The sequence below is a fragment of the Solanum stenotomum genome, chromosome 12 (genome assembly GCF_019186545.1).
Source record: "Solanum stenotomum isolate F172 chromosome 12, ASM1918654v1, whole genome shotgun sequence".
In the NCBI taxonomy this organism is placed as follows: domain Eukaryota; kingdom Viridiplantae; phylum Streptophyta; class Magnoliopsida; order Solanales; family Solanaceae; genus Solanum; species Solanum stenotomum.
In genome coordinates, this window is record NC_064293.1 from 35,519,193 (window position 1) to 35,537,894 (window position 18,702).

The following is an 18,702-nucleotide window of genomic DNA, read 5'->3' on the forward strand; positions in this document are numbered from 1 at the left end:
GACAATCAAGTAATTTTATTCACACAGAAGTACAACATAATGCAATTATTTATCTGAAAACTGAGCTAGGATAGAATACGGAGAGTTAAGCACTCTGCTTGTCCCCTACGAACTTAACCTCAAAACTTCTTTCAAACACTTGGTAGACATGCTTTTGTCAATAATCCATTTAGGAAGGTAGCCTTAACGTACCTCAACTTTCGACTGAAACTTGCGTTTTTAACATCCCAGATATCCGTCAAATCCCGAAATCTACAACCATCAGGCCTGAACACATCAACACAAGATAGTTCAATCAAATTTTGACTAATTCCTAATTTCCTAATTCCATTCAGGGATTCTTTCAATTCCACAAGTAAACTACTACAAAAAAAAATTGAGCTTTATGATTTCATACTATCCCAATAATACCAATTTGTCAGTTCAAGATAGTGAGTTCACTTTTGGAAGCGATTCCTCCAACCATACCCTTTAACTTGAAGGGTTTGTTGAAATCTCAACATTAGAGAAATCAAAGATTGTATTGATGAAAATAATGTTGAGTTATAACCTCCTTTTATAGGAAGAATCATAGACTCCTAGGTTAACTATACTTAGAGTCCTACTACAATACATATTACTACTATAATAATAATACTAATGCAATTATAAATAATCTAATCCTAATCGTAATATAATCCTAGTCGTAATATAATCCTAATCATAATATAATTCCTGTCGTAATATAATCCCAACTTCGTTTGACCTGTTCCTTTGACATGTTTCAATCGTCAGCTTCCTTCTTCATCAACACTTGTTATAGACACGTTAGTCAGCTTCGTTGGACTTGTTCCACAGTTACTCCTAGCTTGATTCGAATATGCAGAAAAAAAACTTTGAATACCCAGCAAAAACTTGTTTTGTCAATGCTTCGGTATGAGTGTGATATCTAGTCGTTGCTTGTGATAGTTCATCTGCAGATTGATACGAGTAGTTCCACCAGTAAAAACACTTAAGAGTAGTATGATTATTCCTACCACATATTTAACATGACTCAATATTATTCCTCTCCTTATTTTCACTTTGAGAACTTTTATTGTTTAGAGAACCTGGTCCATATTGACTGTTCTTAGAACATGTTCCCTGTCCAGCAGGCTTGAAACCTGTTTCACTGAAGTTAATGTTGTTGTTTCCTCTTCCCCTGCCTTTTTGAGCAGATAATATCATGTTGTGGTTTTGTTGTGGCACATCTTCTTCATATTCCCTTATATCAAAACCTGTGAGAGCATAAACAAATTGATTAAGAGTGGAATATGGTGTCTTACCTAATATGACAAAGGTCTTGTATTTGAGACCTAAACCTCTAGCAAAATTAATTATTTTTGTTGCTTGAATATAAGCTTTTTCCAAGCATTCCCACATCTCCTTGGTCAAGGTGCTTGAGATTCAACTCCTTAGTAACACATCTTTCTCCTTCCAATCATCAATGTTGCCACTATCTTTTGCATCCTTCTTAACTTTTACAACTTTCCGAGCAGTCTGTCCAATGGAACAACTACTTTTACTTGGTTCATAGATGAGATACGTTAGTTTCATCACCTGAATCAATTGGGATATTTGTGTCCTCCATATGAGATAGTTTGTTGGCTTAGATTTAATGGAGCAAGCGGCAATGATTTGGTGAAGTGAGGAGGTTGACATGGTTTCGGTAGAAGGGGCCATTGCAACGTGTTTTTTTTTTTATCAATACTCAAAGAGCGGAAGAACTTTTATGCTCTAATACCATGTTGAAATCTCACGTCTAAGATTAGAGAAATCAAGGATTATTTTGATGAAAATAATGTTGAGTTACAACCTCCTTTTATAGGGAGAATTGTAGAGTCTTAAGTTAACTATACTTAGAGTCCTACTACAATACCTATTACTACTATAATAATAATAATAATAATAATAATAATAATAATAATAATAATAATGCAATTATAAATAATCTATTCCTAGTCGTAATATAATCCTAATCATAATATAATTCTAGTCGTAATATAATTCCAGCTTTGTTGGACCTGTTCCTTTGACATGTTCCAATCGTCAGCTTCTTTCTTCATCAACAATTGCTGCAGACACGTCAGTCAGCTTCGTTGGAACTGTTCCTTTGACATGTTCCAATCGTCAGCTTTCTTCTTCTTCAACAGGGTTCTCGTTGAATTCTTGACATTTCGGGTAATGTAACTATTCATAAGTTAAACTAGTGTTAATTGACCCAAATTAACTAAAACTCTGATGGAATTCTTACCTTGGATAATCCAACCTTATTCTCTATTTTAGACTTTAAATAAAGAGTTCTTTATGTTTTCAAATAATTAATTCCAATCCGATTCTCTATTTTACTCTTCAAAAAAGAATATTTTGTCTCTTCTTAATATTATATTATTATTTTCTTATTTCATAATATAAATCCCTTCTCTCTCTTTTTTTTTAAATAATCACTTTATATAATTTTCATGTGATATAAAATTATTTTTCAAATTCTTTTTTAATATAAAATTATATTTTATTCTAAAATTCTAAATAACATAAATTGGAAGCAAATATTAATAATATACAAGTTCATGAACAATTCAAATAAAAGTGAAATCATTAATGAATATAATTACATAAACATTACATAAATACTCAATTTTTAAGATTATTACGTTGCTTTCATAAATGTTCTATTAACACATTACTAAGTTCAAAATAAGTATTTTTGTCCTCAATTTTTTTTTTCATGTATAGCTAAAATTTGTTCAAATCGAAGATTTTCATCTATCAGCATTTTTGTTGTTGCAGTTGCGTCCCGTCTGAAAACAAGTCTGAGCTTTCACCTCATGGAGCGCCGGTTCCTGCCGCCTAGGCCAAACAAACACATATTCTAATACTTTATGGTATGTCAATTCCAAAATTATCATTCCCGTCAAATTTCCATCTCTGAGTCACATATATCTAATCAAAATTAGATTCGAATATATTTGAATACATTAACTCTCTTTCCCCTCTCTATGTATATATATTACAGAATGTAATTGGTATATATATATAGGCTTTAATTTCTTGCTTGCCTCCATCTTATCTCGCTAGTCTCTCTCCTTTCTTATTCGCCTCTCTCTTCTTAGCTCGCCTATCTTTCTATGTATATGTATTTTAGAGTGTATATGATAGCAAAAAAAATATGTATCAGGTGTATTGACTTGAAATATGATACTACTGAGATAATATGTAATTATTTCAAATAAGAAAAATTCATAAATATGGTAGGAATGTTTATGTAATTAGATAGTTTTTCCTTATGTGTTTCTATTGTCCGACCCCTTTATACTAAACGCACGTCCGAATGAGGTTATAACTTATTTTTGTGTTTGTTTAAAACATATATTATATACACATATTTTTATTTATCCAAACATGATAGAAATAAGTCTATTCAAACATATTCTAAAACCTTCAGCAACCATAGCCTAGTTTTTAAAGTCACCGGAATTATAAGATCATATATACGAGCAGAAATCTCTTGCGTGAATTCAGCCTTTTATATCTTTTTTGTATTACTCGCTGGTTTCAATTATTTATGTGAAGTTGTTTTGCTGACAGAAGTAGTCTTAGCGTAATTGATAAAGTTATTATTATATGATTAGAAGTTCATGGATCCTTATAGTAATTAAAAGAAATATATTACATAAATTGAGACAAAGGGAATACTTTTATTAATTTTAGAAATGTTATATTACCTGTGTTTCATCTGATTAACCATCTTTGAAGGGGGAATCTTATACTAAAAATTTAGTTGGTTGACTATTTAAGCTTTCACCTTGTTGATGAGAATTTGATTCACACTTTGTAAATTAAAGTTGTGCAGGGTTCAATTTTGTGGGAAAGTCAAATTCCTTAACTTGCACTGATGATGCAACTATATTTGCCTGTTCATACATTAATACATTATCGTGTGCCAACATTCAACTATGTCATTGCAGTAAATTGAAGTAACAGCTACTTAACTAGTTGATACTTGACAGCCTGTGATACTCATACAACCATACTTGATGATCAAGAGTCTCAGGGACGACTTTAATAAATCGGTGGTCTAAAGCCAAATTCAAATGGAGGCCTTAAATTTGAATATATATATTTTTATGAAGTATATTATAGTCAATTATTTAATCTTTCTTATAGTCATAATTTGTCAAACTTCTACTTCTTTGTTTTTTTATGAAAAGTTTTTATTTTCTACAAATAATACCCGATATTTTTTTTAAAAAAATACTTATAACTTATTATTTTTTTAATAAAAATGGGGCCCCTCAAATTTTGGGGCCTAAGGCAGCTGCTTTTTTTTCAAAGTTGTAGAGCCGCCCCTGAAGAGTCTAAAAGTCTATGTACAAAAAAAAAAAACTTTAACGTTTCATTTTATTTGTCTAACTTTTTCTTTTATTTGTTTAAAAAAGAATGTTTCTTTCCTATTTCGGTAACTCTGTAATTCTAAATATTCAAGTGTTTTTGACAAACAAATTGGAACGGAGGGAATAGTTAAACTTGCACAAGGAAATTATTTTAAATATTCAATTTTCAAACTGCCGAAAGTTGAAAAACAATTATATAGTGTACCACTTGATCTACTATTGGTATTTTCCCGTTTTGAGTGACCTGTATATTCAATTGAATTTAATTTCTATACACGACAGTATAAAGAAAACGGAAAAGGGTCAAAATGTTTTTAAACTATATGAAACTGAACAAAAATATCCTAGTTACTAGTTTGGTCTAAAAATGTCTTTGTCGTCCGGTTCGAAAATGCTTCTATTATTAACTTATTTTAAGTCCATTATATGTTCAGCAGAATGATGGCATTGGTAGGCATAAATTTGAAGAAATAATCACATGGAGACTAGAAGTCAAGAACATAACAACTAGCTATACGTTACTTATCAAAATTCTGTTGAGATTTCCATACAAGTTTTTAATTCTTTGCTACACATGTAAGTAAATTAGGCACAAATAATATATATATAAAAAAGATGCCACTTGGAACTCTTATTCTTGACTACTCTGGTTTCTAGGAGGAAGAGAAAAAAAATGGTTTTCCAAAAAGAGTACCTTGATTTGTTGTTGGTCCCAAGTGGGCTATTCATCATGTTCACTTATCATCTCTATTTGCTCTATAGATACCTTACTATCCCTCATACCACTATCATGGGCTTTGAAAACAATGACAAGAGAGCTTGGGTTGAAAGAATCATGCAGGTAAAGTATGTACTTATAGAAACAGATTTAAGATTTAAACTTGATGATTCTGGCCTTTAAAGCTTTTCGTGGTAAACATTATTTTATTTTTTAAAATTATGAATTCAAAATTTAATATTTGTTGAAATCAATGGCGGAGCCACCTCTTTCCTAAGAGAGTCACTACTTAAAAATCAATAGTTTTCTATTGAAAAATGTTCAATGGCGATTTCCACAAATATTTTATTGTATTGGTGGAAAAAAAACAAAAATAATAATGTTTTCATGTGGAAAAATTAGGAATTGTTTTCCACCATGCATTTTCCCAGTGAACTCGTTCGATGAGAAATGAGTGGAAAAATCATGATCTATAGCACAAAATTTCCACTAATTCGTAGTAGGAAAAACCGTTATTTCCAGTAATGAGTAATTGATCTCCTTTTGTCATAAAATTACACTTCATAGATAGGTCAATCCCCCCTAGTCGAAACTTTAGTAATTTTCCACTTGTTTAATTATGTTTGAATTCAATTGAACTCGTTAAAAATATAGGTTGCATCTAACTTATCATTTTTACTAAATCTTGCAGGCTTCAGATACCAAAATTATAGATACAGCTCTAAATGTTTTAGAATCCAATAACAGTAATGCAACATACTTGGCAACAGTTTCATTATCATTGAGTTCTCTCATTGGAGCCTGGATGGCTAACAACACTATTTTCACTAGTGTACTAATTTATGGTGACACAAGGCCAGAAACAATGTCAATCAAGCTCATAACTCTACTAATCTTCTTCTTGATGGCTTTTGCATGTTTTGTACAATCATCTAGATGCTTCATTCATGCAAATTACTTAATCACCACACCAGATACTGATATACCAATTAGTTATGTTGAATTGGCTGTTATAAGAGGAGGTGAGTTTTGGTCACTTGGGCTTAGATCACTTTATTTTGCAACAACTATACTCCTATGGTTTTTTGGTCCAATTCCCATGTTTATTACTTCAATTGGGATGATTTTCTTCCTCCATTACCTTGACAAAAACACAAAGCAATTGCACGATCATCGTTCTTCTAGAACAAGAAAACAGGTTTACAAGAGAGTTGAAGAAGCTACAAACAGGGCAACTCTGCTTTAGGCCAAATTTCCTAAATAATTGTTTGTTTAATTTGTACAAAAAAAAAAATGCCAAGAGATAATTTTGGTAATTTGTTGTAATATAGTTGGTAAATAAGTTTACTTACAATCACAGCCACCAAGTCAAGTTCAAAATGTATAAGCTACTATCATTAAGTATGAATGTTACTTGTAAGATATATCTATTCAATACCTTAAGCAATAGGTTCCTTTTAAGCAACAACATTTTTTTGCCAATTTCATATATCACAAGCAACATTCAAATTCTACCAATCTCACAAATATTCAAACAAGAACATAAGAAAGGAGAAAAAAATAATAATAAATGGTATTCCACAAAGAACACCTTGATATTTTCTTGGTGCCTAGTGGATTGTTCATCTTGTTTGTTTACCATCTCTTTCTTCTCCAAAGATATATCAAGAATCCTCATACTACTGTCTTTGGATTTGAGAACAATGATAAAATTGCTTGGATTCAAAAATTTATGCAGGTAAGTATTAATAAATCTCCTATTAGTCCATCATGATTTTAACATTTTTGCGTGTCCATGCGTCTAGACATGGTTTGGTTGAAATTTGAAGAAAAAAATACTCCAGTATTTGAAATTGTGTTTGGACATGAAACCACAGTTATGTTTTGTTACTAAAAACTAATAAAAGAAAAAACATGTTTTTCAAACTACAAATGATTTTCCTTACTTGACTTCTAAGTAATTTCATATTACTGGCTCCAACTAAATACTTTGTTACTCAAAGATTTCATTAAAATATTGTGATTTGTTAATATTATCTTTTAACGAATATCTTTCATTCACCAACCAAATACCAGAAAACATTTTCCAATTTTGTTTATTCAGGATAACATTTTGTTTTTTATTTTTTTTCAGACCGAAAACCGGGATGTTATGACAGCCTTATATGTTCTATCAGCAAATAATTCAGGAGCAACATTCTTAGCAACTGTGTGTTTAACTTTGAGCTCTCTAATTGGAGCATGGATGGCAAATACTTCAACTATTTTTAGTAGTGAATTGATATATGGTGACACAAGGGCATCTACTTTGTCAATTAAGTACATAAGTCTTCTTTTATGTTTTTTGGTTGCATTTTCATGTTTTGTTCAATCATCAAGATGTTTCATCCATGCAAATTACCTAATTAGTATACCAAATAGTGAAGTTCCTTCAAGCTATGTGGAGTTGGCTGTGATTAGGGGAGGTGATTTTTGGTCTATTGGGCTTAGAGCTCTTTATTTTGCTATAACTTTGTTGTTATGGTTTTTTGGTCCAATTCCAATGTTTGTTACTTCAATTGGGATGGTTTTTCTTCTTAATTATCTTGATACCAACAAGAGCCCATTGGTGCAACATCATTCTTCTAGCAAGTTTAGAGGAAATCATGTTATTTGTCAAGGGAATTAGTTAAAAATTGAATTTTGTAACTTTGAGATGTAATAAAAGCAAAAAAAGATCTCCTTTACCTATTACTCCCTACATTACAATTTGTTTGTCTTGTTTTGACTTGACATTGAGTTTCAGAAAGTAGAAAAGACTTTTGAATTTGGTGATCTTAAACTAAAGATATATAAAATGTATCAAAATGTCATTTAATTTTGTGGTCTAAACATGTTATGTAGAAAGTTATAATCAAAAAGTTGTCCAAAAAAAACATTCTTTTTTTGAAGGAAAGCTATTTATAATGTTTGACTAAGATAGTCCATTAACTGGTTTCTGCCCATTGTCTATAAGAAAGGGAAAGGAAAAATTAAGAAGATTAGCTTTGGGAGGGAAATTATTGAGCCCAAATTACACCCATTAGTCCTTCAGATCCATTTATATCATGTGTATATCTCTTTATATTCAGTGATACACTAGACCTATAAATAATATACACCCGAAATACAAATACAAATTACTTATTTATAAATTGGGATTCAGAAAATATTATTGTTCTTCTTTCTTTTCGAGTTTTGTTATGAAATTCTAATCAAAACTAATTCTAAAATTCACACCACTCCATCAAAATTTACATATAAGCTCTAATGAATATTACCAATCGTTTGCAATAACACTCAATTCAAACAAATAACAATTTCGCCAAACTTTTTATGATTGTCAATATAGTTTACAATTTTGTAATTGTTTCTTATAGTCATTATTAAATTATGAGTGAATTGTGATTACTTAGTTTGATAAATATCTCTTTGAATTTATTATAGGAGACTACTAGGAGTTCAATTATACTTATCATGATTCAGCGTAACTAGCTCTTTTTGTGTTGTTGAGAAAATGGAAAGAGCCTAATCCCTTACTTTTCTTAATATATGTTACTATAATCAGTAAAGTGTTATTCTCAATCCACAAACATGATGGCTCCTTCGGGGGACTCTGGCTTAGGATCACGTGAGGACAGTGGAGGAAGGGGCTTTCGATTGGACTGATTAATTTGAAAGTTATTCCCTTGCTAATCCCAAACCTATCACAACAAGTCAATGACTGGCACATGTCAAGAAGAATTCAGAGGTGTGCTACTGTGATGCTTGGTAGAGCCTCCCTACTGATGTATACAAGCGCTACAATCTCTGCCCTTCAGATGAGCACGTTGTGCGCATGGGGTAAATCTCTCACCGTGTAATAGCTAGCCTGCAAACCACACAGGGATGTATATTTTGTAATTATTGTAATTTAAGTATAAGTACCTAAGAAGTTGTAACTAAAACTTGACAATAGAATGAGTATTATCCCTATTTACTTATAGTACTCCTAAATTAACTAACCTACATGTAGCCAGTCCATGGGCTCATGGTCTGCCAAACTTGGCCGAATGGTCCACAAAAAGACATGTTTGGACCATAAGTGAGCCCAAGTAAGAGGTTTGGACAAAAACTTGGGATATTTTCCACTTTTGCCTTTATTTTGTGCTAATATTTAATTTTTATCTTTCGAGATAAATACTTATTCTTTTGCGGAGCATAAGTTTATATTTTTACATTATAATATCCTATAAATCATGTCTCGCATCCTTAAAAAAATTATGACCTATTTGGCTAAGTTCGATTGCTAACTGAAAAACTTAAAGGTTAACTCATATAAAGGACACAACTTAGAAAGTCAATTTATTTAAAATGAAACTCGTGCAATTAAATGAAAAAAATTCCCACTAAAAGATATGTAGTTGGCTCCAAATCCAATATCCACGAGGCAACTAGTGACATTTTTGAATGAGTTGCCTCTATTATTTAAAAACACATTACTTGCGCCATATTATACTATATGAAAATATAAATTTATGTAGAGCAAAAATTATTTATAATTACGGTGTCAGAAATATTTTTGATATACTTATTTTTTTACTTAACTAGTATATTGAATGATAAAAATTAAAGAAATTTGAGGGAGAAAATTATAGACCGTGCCAAAATAAAGATATTTATGTGACCCATAGGACTTTTATTCAAAGAGTTTATCTACATATGTAATTTGTAAATATAGGGAGGTCCCTATTACCCTCACTAGTAATATTTTCCATTTTCAGAATATAACAAATGTTCCTTAAAATATATAGATATCCAACAAACTTTACAAATATTAGGAAATTTGTCTTCTTGTGGAGTCCTAGCTAATGAGAAAGGAGTATTAATTTCATTAGCTTCTTACGTTTTTATTTAATAAAGAAATAGTAGTAGTAGTAATATTTGTGAATGCTTACAATAATTGCGTCTTGGCAAACCAAAAATTAAAGATTGATATGTCCCAGAAGAAACAATTAATAGAAGATGGAAAGTAAAATAAAAATGAAACTTTTTTCTAAAGGCTAAAAGAGGGCTATAAGTAGTGTAGGATAGCAGCAGCAAACAACCCAAAATGAATTATGAATATGAGTTTGGTCATAGGTGTTTTTTTTTTTTTCTGGTACCCATATTGGAGCCCGACTAAATTTGAATTCGCGCCGAAAAGTCCCATTGAGGATAAAGCGTTTTCTAACAAAGACGACTTCATAGTCAAGAAGGGATCGAACCCAAGACCTTTTTGGATAAGGATGAAAAAATACTTACTACTCTATCACGAACCCTTGTTAATTGGTCATAGGTGTATTTATTGCAAAGAAGAACATCATCAATTAAAAATGAGACAATTCAAAATGCCACTATTCAATCATAATTCTTATTGTACGAGAACAAATTAATTATTCTGGTTTTTCTTCAAATTTAGGAGTTAAAAATTACTCCATTATTTTCTTATTGAAATATGTTTAGCAGCTATTTCCATAGATATTTAAATTGAATCAGTGAGAAAAAAAATAAATAATAACATTTTCATAGGAAAAAATTAGAAAGTTTTCCATTATTTAAGTAAGAATCTCTTTTTCACTATGCATAAAAATAACTAAAAGAAATCATATTTTATAGCATAATTTTCTCATTGATTTGCAGTTAAAAAAATATTTTATTTTTAAAGTGATGTGATTTGATAAAATTAATTTGGTAATTTCTTCTTCTTTCTTCACGAAATTCCCTTGTTGGACATTTGACTAAGTTAAATTTACATTTTAAAAGGTTCAATGAAAAATGTAAAAAAAAAAAAATTACCAAAAACTTACTAATTCAACTCTCAAACCTTATACCATTTACTTAAGAGGAGGGAAAATCCGGACTATTACGTCGTAATCAAGGAAGTGTTTTAATGATCAATGAAATAAGTTCAAAATCCTGATTAAGTGATTTTGTCACACATGTTCAAATCCTAATTAACAAAGCTACCAATATATACATTGATGAGACAAAGCAAATACTCCATAAAATTAATCAGACTACACACAAGTTTATTCGAACATCACCACCATAAAAAAAAATCTTAATTATCGCACTACACTATAAGAGTGGTAATAATGCAACCTATATCTAACCTATAATTTAGAGCTTCCAAACATTTTCGTCTCATTATTAGCATTATTAATAGCTTTTTTTAATTACCAATCTAATCTAAAAGTATAGACATAGGGAAGATTCATTAATCATATCTAGGTTTCTTGTAGTGGCCCTTGCTTCACAACAAAAATGTAATTTGTACTATAAAACCAAAATTTAATAACACCTCGAAACCTACAATCAAATTTTACAGGCTAGCCCCATTTATTTTTTTCTTTTAAAGCTGGCTAGCCCTAAAGGCTTTAGACTCAGGCTAACTACTTTTGAAATATGAATTTTTTTAGTTTTTACCACTCTTAGTTATTTACTGTAAAATACAGATTTCATTAACACGTTGGATAAATTGAGGCTTCCATTTTGAAGTTATAAATAGAAGACCTAATTAATATTCTTTTTAAAAATTATGTTATTTTTTTCTGTTTATAGCTTTAGCTTTACTGCTGATGGCTGTTCCATCAACTGTTTGATGCTTAGAAAAAGGCTGTATTGAGAAAGAAATAGGTTGAATTTACTGCTTGAAGTTTTAAAATATTCGTAGTAAAGATAATGTTTGTAGTATTATTATTCGATTGTCCCTATAAAGTCGGACGTTTGTTCCAACAGCTCAAAATAATTACTAAAAGATGGTATTTTGAAAAAAAAAGTTTTTATTTTTTAATGTTTTCCTAAAATTAGAAGAGGAATAAAATTGAAGTTAGGTTGGAAACAATTTGTGTTAAACTGGGGGGGAAATTCCAAAAATAAGTTTTATGATTTTTTAGCAAATATTAATATTGATGTCATGCAATTTAAATAATTAATCTCAACTTATTTGACACTGAAACATAATAATAATAATAATATTATTGTTATATTTTTTCTATAATCATGTAAACGATATCGTTAGTTATCACGCTACATTTTTGAGAGTCAACTTAAAAAATGTGTTCCAGTTAAAAACACCATTTATAATCAAACAATGCGAGCATAATTATGAGAACAATTACAAATTTACAACATAGATATCACTCATAAAAAGTAAATAAACTCTTAATTGAGTATCCTACTTTTTTGTACGTACAAGGTTCAATTACATGGATGTAACTCAATACTCATAAAAGTAAAACAAATTTAAATGAGAACCCTACTTTTTGAAACTACCTTAGTACTACTCTACGTAGAAATAAATTATAGTATTTATTACTACCACTTATTCATGAGTGCTGCCTAACTATAGAAATTTAATGTTGCAAATTGTAAGGATTTGTCGTACAATATGTAATGTATACTTACTTGTCTAGGTGCTTTATGTGTACGTTGTTGACTTAAGTTTAAATGTTAATTTAATGTGTTAAACCTAACTCTTATAATGTGGGACCTTTAGTTAGTTTAACTAGCAAGTACACCTAATGGAAATAGAGGCGGAGCTAGGTGGGGTTCATTCGTTCAGATAAATTCACTAGTTTTTTTGTAAACCTTATATTTGTATTAAAAAATTAACTAAATATATGTATATTAACATGTGAACCCTCAAACAAAATTGATTTAGAACTCCCATAATATATCTCAAATAATTATACGAACCCAATAATTATATTAAACTATATTAACAAAGATAGTTACAATGAAGTGAAAATATATTAAACTTAAACTTAACCAGGATAATGAAGAGGCGCGTTATACGCAAACAAATATCATGCGTATAGTTTCACATATTTTGTACAAACACACCAAAATATTCAACTTCCCAATACTTAGTGTTATTTAATAAGAGTATAAATTAATATTCCAGCGGCGAAAAGTCTATATTATACAACATTACAACCATACATAATACGTTTAACCAACAGTTGTTTACAGTATTTTTTACTCCCTCCGTCCCTATTTAGTTGTCCATATTTCCTCTTTTAGTTGTCCCTATTTAGTTGTCCATTTTGACAAATCAAGAAAGGACAATAATTTTTTTCCTATTATACCCTTATTTAAATAAAGTTGTCATAAATAAAGTAAATAAACTTATGGACTTCCCATCATTGAATAGTTAGCTTGAGTGTATTTATTTTGGAATTGTAAATTGTACTATAAGGATAAAATTGTAACTTCACTATGTTAATTATTGTTGTCTTAATCTGTGTGTCATTTCTAAAGTGGACAACTAAATAGGGACGGAGGGAGTATTAAAAATTAGACAATGTAAATGTGAAATAATGCATCAACCTAACAGCATTAAGCTAAGAAAAAAATGATAGAAGAAATTGTATAGAATGATACATTAGTGATTTTTCTAATTGATCTTTCCTCATATACTTAAACGAAAATAATCTTGAAAATACGAAGAAAATGTGTTTATTGAAAATATATATGTTCTTCAACCAACAAGGGTTGCGGTGGATACTGGTGAAGCAGATTTTTCATTAAGAGTGTAAAAATATTAAGAAATAAACACAAAAACTAGCTAAAACAGGTTAGACATCTATTATATATACATAAAAAAATATTTTCATTACATAGTATAATATTCAGCTGAAAGGGGTCAAGACGAACCCCCTGACCACAAAATAGCTTCTCAACTCTAGTTATGGAGCGATAAGTACTCTTTCAATCTTACAAAAAAGTATCATGCTTGAGTCTTCTTATGTAGAGAAAATGACATAAATAGTCACTTAACTATAGTAGTAGGCCTAAAATGGTCCCTTAACTATACACTTAACGGATTTAGGGCTCGTTTGGTGTGAGGTATAATAACAAATAGTCCCGGGATTAAATTATAGTACCGCTTATTTTGTTGTTTGGTTGGCAAGTTCGGGATAACTTATCCCGGGATTAATAATTAGTACCGGGATAAGTTATCCCTCTCCTTGGGTGGTATAGTAATCCCGGGATAACTTATCCCGGGATAAAATAGGTAAATGACAAAAATGTCTCTTTCAACCCTTTTGTTATATCACTTTTTACATTAATGAAAGGCATTTTTGTAAACAAATAAATTGTTCTTAAAATTTATTATTTTGAATACAACAAACCAAACACTCAATAAAAAATAATCCCAACACAACTTATCCCATCATAACTAATCACAACATAACTTATCCCATCATAACTCATTTTCAAACCAAACGACCCCTTAGTCCTTTAACTATTCAAAAACTTATCAGTTTTGGTTCCTTAACTATACACTTAACGGATTTAGTCCTTTAACTATTCAAAAACTTATCAGTTTTGGTCCCTTAACTATACACTTACCGATTTTAGTCTCTTAACTATATACTTACCGATTTTAGTCCTTTAAGTATTCAAAAATTTATCAAGTTTGGCCTTTGTTCATTTTTTTAATACAAATAGCTTAGGTTTATATTGACGGAATCCATGCCTCGAGAAATTAAATCTTTTAGCAATTTTTTCTGTTGTTTCTCTCTCTCTGCTACTTTTTCTTCAAATTAACCTGATGTGAACAACCTTAATCTCAACTATTCAAAATAAAATTCACGAGGAAAGAAAATATAAGTCATAAATTTATTCAATAGGGGATAAAATGAAGCATATTATTGCTACTAACGACTTGAATATGCTAAACTTTATTATAAAAAGAAAAAAAGTTATTACCTATTAAATCCAAAGTTTGTACTCCAACGACTTTATTGAACGAAATATGTTTAATTTTTCAGAAATTGAAATTTATAAAATGGTAGATTTACCATTTTTTTAATTTTTTGTAAATAGATCAATTTTATTATTCTATTCATTTTATTTTACGTAAAGAAATTTGAGTAAGTTAAATAAAATCCGCATTGATTAGCATATTCAAGTGTGGATTGAAGTAATTAACAACAATTATATGCTTAATTTTATTCTCTATTGAATAAAATTGGGACTTATATCTTCTTTCCTCGTTAATTTTATTTGTTCTTTTCATAGGAGTAATTTGAAGAAAAAAAGGCGGGGATAGAGAAACAACTTAAAAATGGGTTAAAGATTTAATTTCATGAAGATTTAAGTTAATATAAACCTAAGCTATTTGTATTTAAAAAATGGACAAAGACCAAACCTGATAAGTTTTTGAATACTTAAAGGATTAAAATCGATAAATTTATAGTTAAGAGATTAAAATCGGTAAGTGTATAGTTAAGGGACTAAAGCTGATAAGTTTTTGAATAGTTAAAGGACTAAATCCGTTAATTATATAGTTAATGGATCATTTTAGACCTACTCTTATAGTTGAGAGATTATTTATGTCATTTTTCTCCCTTATGTACGAGCTAGTCACTTTTATTAGAGAGTATTTTAACACTAATATAATTTTTTTTTCCTATTGTAAATCTATGTTAAATCAAACTCTAATATAAATAACTAACGTCAAATAGAAAATGAAAGGAAAAATGGGATGATTGGAGTGAAATATTTTCACAGCCACAAGTTTACCCAGCATCAGAGCAGCAAAGTAACTGAGTCAGTAGCTCACACCGACTGCCTCAGACAAGGACCGGTCTAGTTCCTTTTGGCAAACCGTACTACCGTCCCATTATTAACCAATCATTTATTGCCACGTTGCTCCTCCCATCTAGGGATAAGAGTTGCAATATTTCACCTTTTTTGTTTTTTTTTTTTCGTCCTAATTTATGTTAGCGTTAACAAAAAAAAAATGAAATTTGTGATTTAAAATTACTCTTTGATTATTTATACGGTTATAAATTATTTAATTAAATTGATAACATTTTTTTGAAGAATAAACAAAAAAAAATGTATCACATAAATTGAGAAACACGGAAATAATTACTCACTAGTAAAACGTCCTTTCTTTGCCATTGTTGCTGCTTCTCTCGTCCTTTTGTTTGAAGGGAAAATAATGTTTGCTGGATTGACCATTCAAATTTCAAAATACCTTATAAATAACTAATTTAGTGTTTTGAGTTATAAATACTGAAATTGTTAATAAGTAATTTAGTAAAAACATGTAGACAATTTTTTATTATTAAATCACTATTATAATTTTTAAAGTATTATTTTTTAAAAATTAAATAGTATATAATATATGTATGTGAAGAATAACTTGAATAACAAAAAACAAAAATATAAAACTAAAAGAGAGTAGAGTTCTATTTTGAAAAAATGAAGTAAAATATTTCTATGAAAGTAAAAGTACTTATTAACTGGAAAGTCATACGAATTTTGAGTATTTAGCAAATGTGTAACTATATTAAAAACTAAATATAACTTCTTCTTTTAAAAAAAAAAAAAAAAGTTTACCCATGGTAAATTTCAAAAAATGGAAAGATATAGACCATAGAATCCAAGATAGTGTATAAATTGATAAAAATCAATCTAATGTGAAAATTAAAAAAAAAAGTAAATTATTCAGGACCTATTTTTGTTTCTCATTTCATACCAATTTTGTCCCAAGAAAGAAACAAAATATTTTGACCCCGTATGTTATGTTTGGGATTTTTTTAAAATCTAACTATTTTGAAAAGTCATATATTTAAGTAAGAAATAGTTGTGTTTGATTAATTTATTTTTTTAGAAAAATCATGTAATAACTATTCTTGGCCAAGTTTTTAAAAAAGTACATTTTAATTCATTTTTTCAAAAGATATTTTTTTTTTAAAAAGGGTACTTTTGATGGAAATAATTTGTGTTTTGACTAATTCATTTTTAAAAATATTTTCAAGCATTAATCTTTTTGGCCAAGTTCATAAAAGTGTTTCTAAGCTCCTTTTTGCTTTAATGTGTTTTTCGAAAAAGTATAGTTATATCTAAGCAATAATTAGTTTTTGGCCAAAATTATTATTTGATGAATATTCATTTTATTACTCTTCAAAATTGTATTTTCTCTCAAATATTTTATTAATAAACACTTTATTTTTTAAAACAATTATTTTTAACCTTCCAAAAACTCAGTCTATTAATCCCCAATACTTCTCTCTTGTACGATCCGTTTCTGTTTATTGACAAATAATTTTGTTTTTGACTTTAAAAAAAAACAATATTGAATCACTCCTCTCTCTTGTGGATAGAAATAAAAGCCAAATTCGAAACTGAAGAGTGTACCTTGTTAAAAATATGTTTTTATTAAATAGGTCCCGCAAATAGTTAACTCTAAGATAATAAATGTAACGTTTAAATTCTTTAGGACCACATCACACTTAAAATTGTACTTTCGAGAATATTACTCTCTTCATCCATATTACTTTCGTCAATTTTTAATTATCATAGTTTCATTTAAAGTCATATTATAAAATTTTAACTATCATTTTACAATGTATTTTTTTCATAATATTGATATGCAAAAAAATTACAATTTATAGTATTTTTATATAGTTTTTGAATATTTAAACAATTTTGTTTAAAATATCGAATTAATGTAATTTAATTTAATTTTAAAAATTAGTCAAATTGACTTTCGAAAAGCACAACATGATTAAAAAAAAGTGGACAGAGAGAGTATTATAGCATGTTTTTAATTTTTACATTTAGTTCAAAACTAAATGGTTTATAATAAATAAAGTATTAATTACTTTAAAAAATTGTTCATATTTACATAAGTATTTATTTTTTTTTGCATAATAAGAAAATCATATTAAATAGGCATTACTTAATTAAGGACGATTTAATGAAATACTTTCTATTTTTTAAGGGTGAGTGAATTTTTTAAAAGGTATACCGAAACAAAAAATATCAGCAACAATATCAACATTAACATGTTCAAGATAAACACACACGTTTGAAATTAAGAGAGTAGAGCATGCATTCTTTATTGTTGTCTTATGAAGATATACAAATTATATCTAAAAGCTCTAAATCCAAATGCATCAAATCAAAATATTTATGAACAAAGTAATATTGACAATGAATGAAACTTGTCAATCAGTACGAAAAATAAGTAAAACATACCAAAAGAAACAATAACACACCATATGTATCAAAAAAATAAGAAACTACATGAACAATGTTGATACTACGACACATATTGTGCTCCACATTACTACCAAGTCTAATCCCCTCAAAATATGCGACAACATTCGATTACTTAGTAACCTTTTCACAATTCACAATCTTTATACTAGCCTCTTTAATTCACGTCCTTAGTAAGTTGTAGTTGCACTATATCATATCTAATTACCTCTATCTAATATTTCTTTGATCTGCCTTTACCTCGAACCCATCATATTCAACATCTCACACCTTCTCATTGGAGTGTCAACACATCTCCCTTTTAAAATGTCTAAGGGCATCTCCAATCTTGTTGTGTATTTTACTATCCAAATATATAATTTTCTATTTTTTTCCAGATAATCAACTCCAAACCAATTCTCTATTTTAATTTCTAAAATTAAATCTTTTCCTCGCTCTTTAATATTATACTATTATTTCAATTTCACAATATAATCTTCTTCTTCCTTTTTTTTACAAATAATCACCCTA

At 29.0% G+C, this 18,702-nt stretch overlaps 1 protein-coding gene and 1 pseudogene across 1 annotated transcript; both read left to right on the plus strand.

The window, feature by feature from the left end:
- The first annotated feature begins 5,027 nt into the window (after nt 1-5,027).
- LOC125848095 (uncharacterized) lies at nt 5,028-6,380 on the plus strand (annotated as a pseudogene).
- Nucleotides 6,381-6,660: 280 nt separating this feature from the next.
- LOC125848096 (uncharacterized) lies at nt 6,661-7,840 on the plus strand. Its single transcript, XM_049527898.1, has 2 exons — nt 6,661-6,868; nt 7,265-7,840. The coding sequence occupies exons 1-2, from the start codon at nt 6,701-6,703 to the stop codon at nt 7,796-7,798; spliced, it is 702 nt and encodes a 233-aa protein (XP_049383855.1). The 5' UTR covers nt 6,661-6,700; the 3' UTR covers nt 7,799-7,840.
- Nucleotides 7,841-18,702: the final 10,862 nt, after the last annotated feature.

What these genes read in the sequence shown, in the direction of transcription:
- LOC125848096 (XM_049527898.1), top strand. Translation starts at nt 6,701, where the DNA reads ATGGTATTCCACAAAGAACACCTTGATATTTTCTTGGTGCCTAGTGGA. An exon ending in GGATTCAAAAATTTATGCAG is followed by an intron (nt 6,869 to 7,264) that starts GTAAGTATTAAT and finishes ATTTTTTTTCAG; the next exon opens with ACCGAAAACCGGGATGTTAT.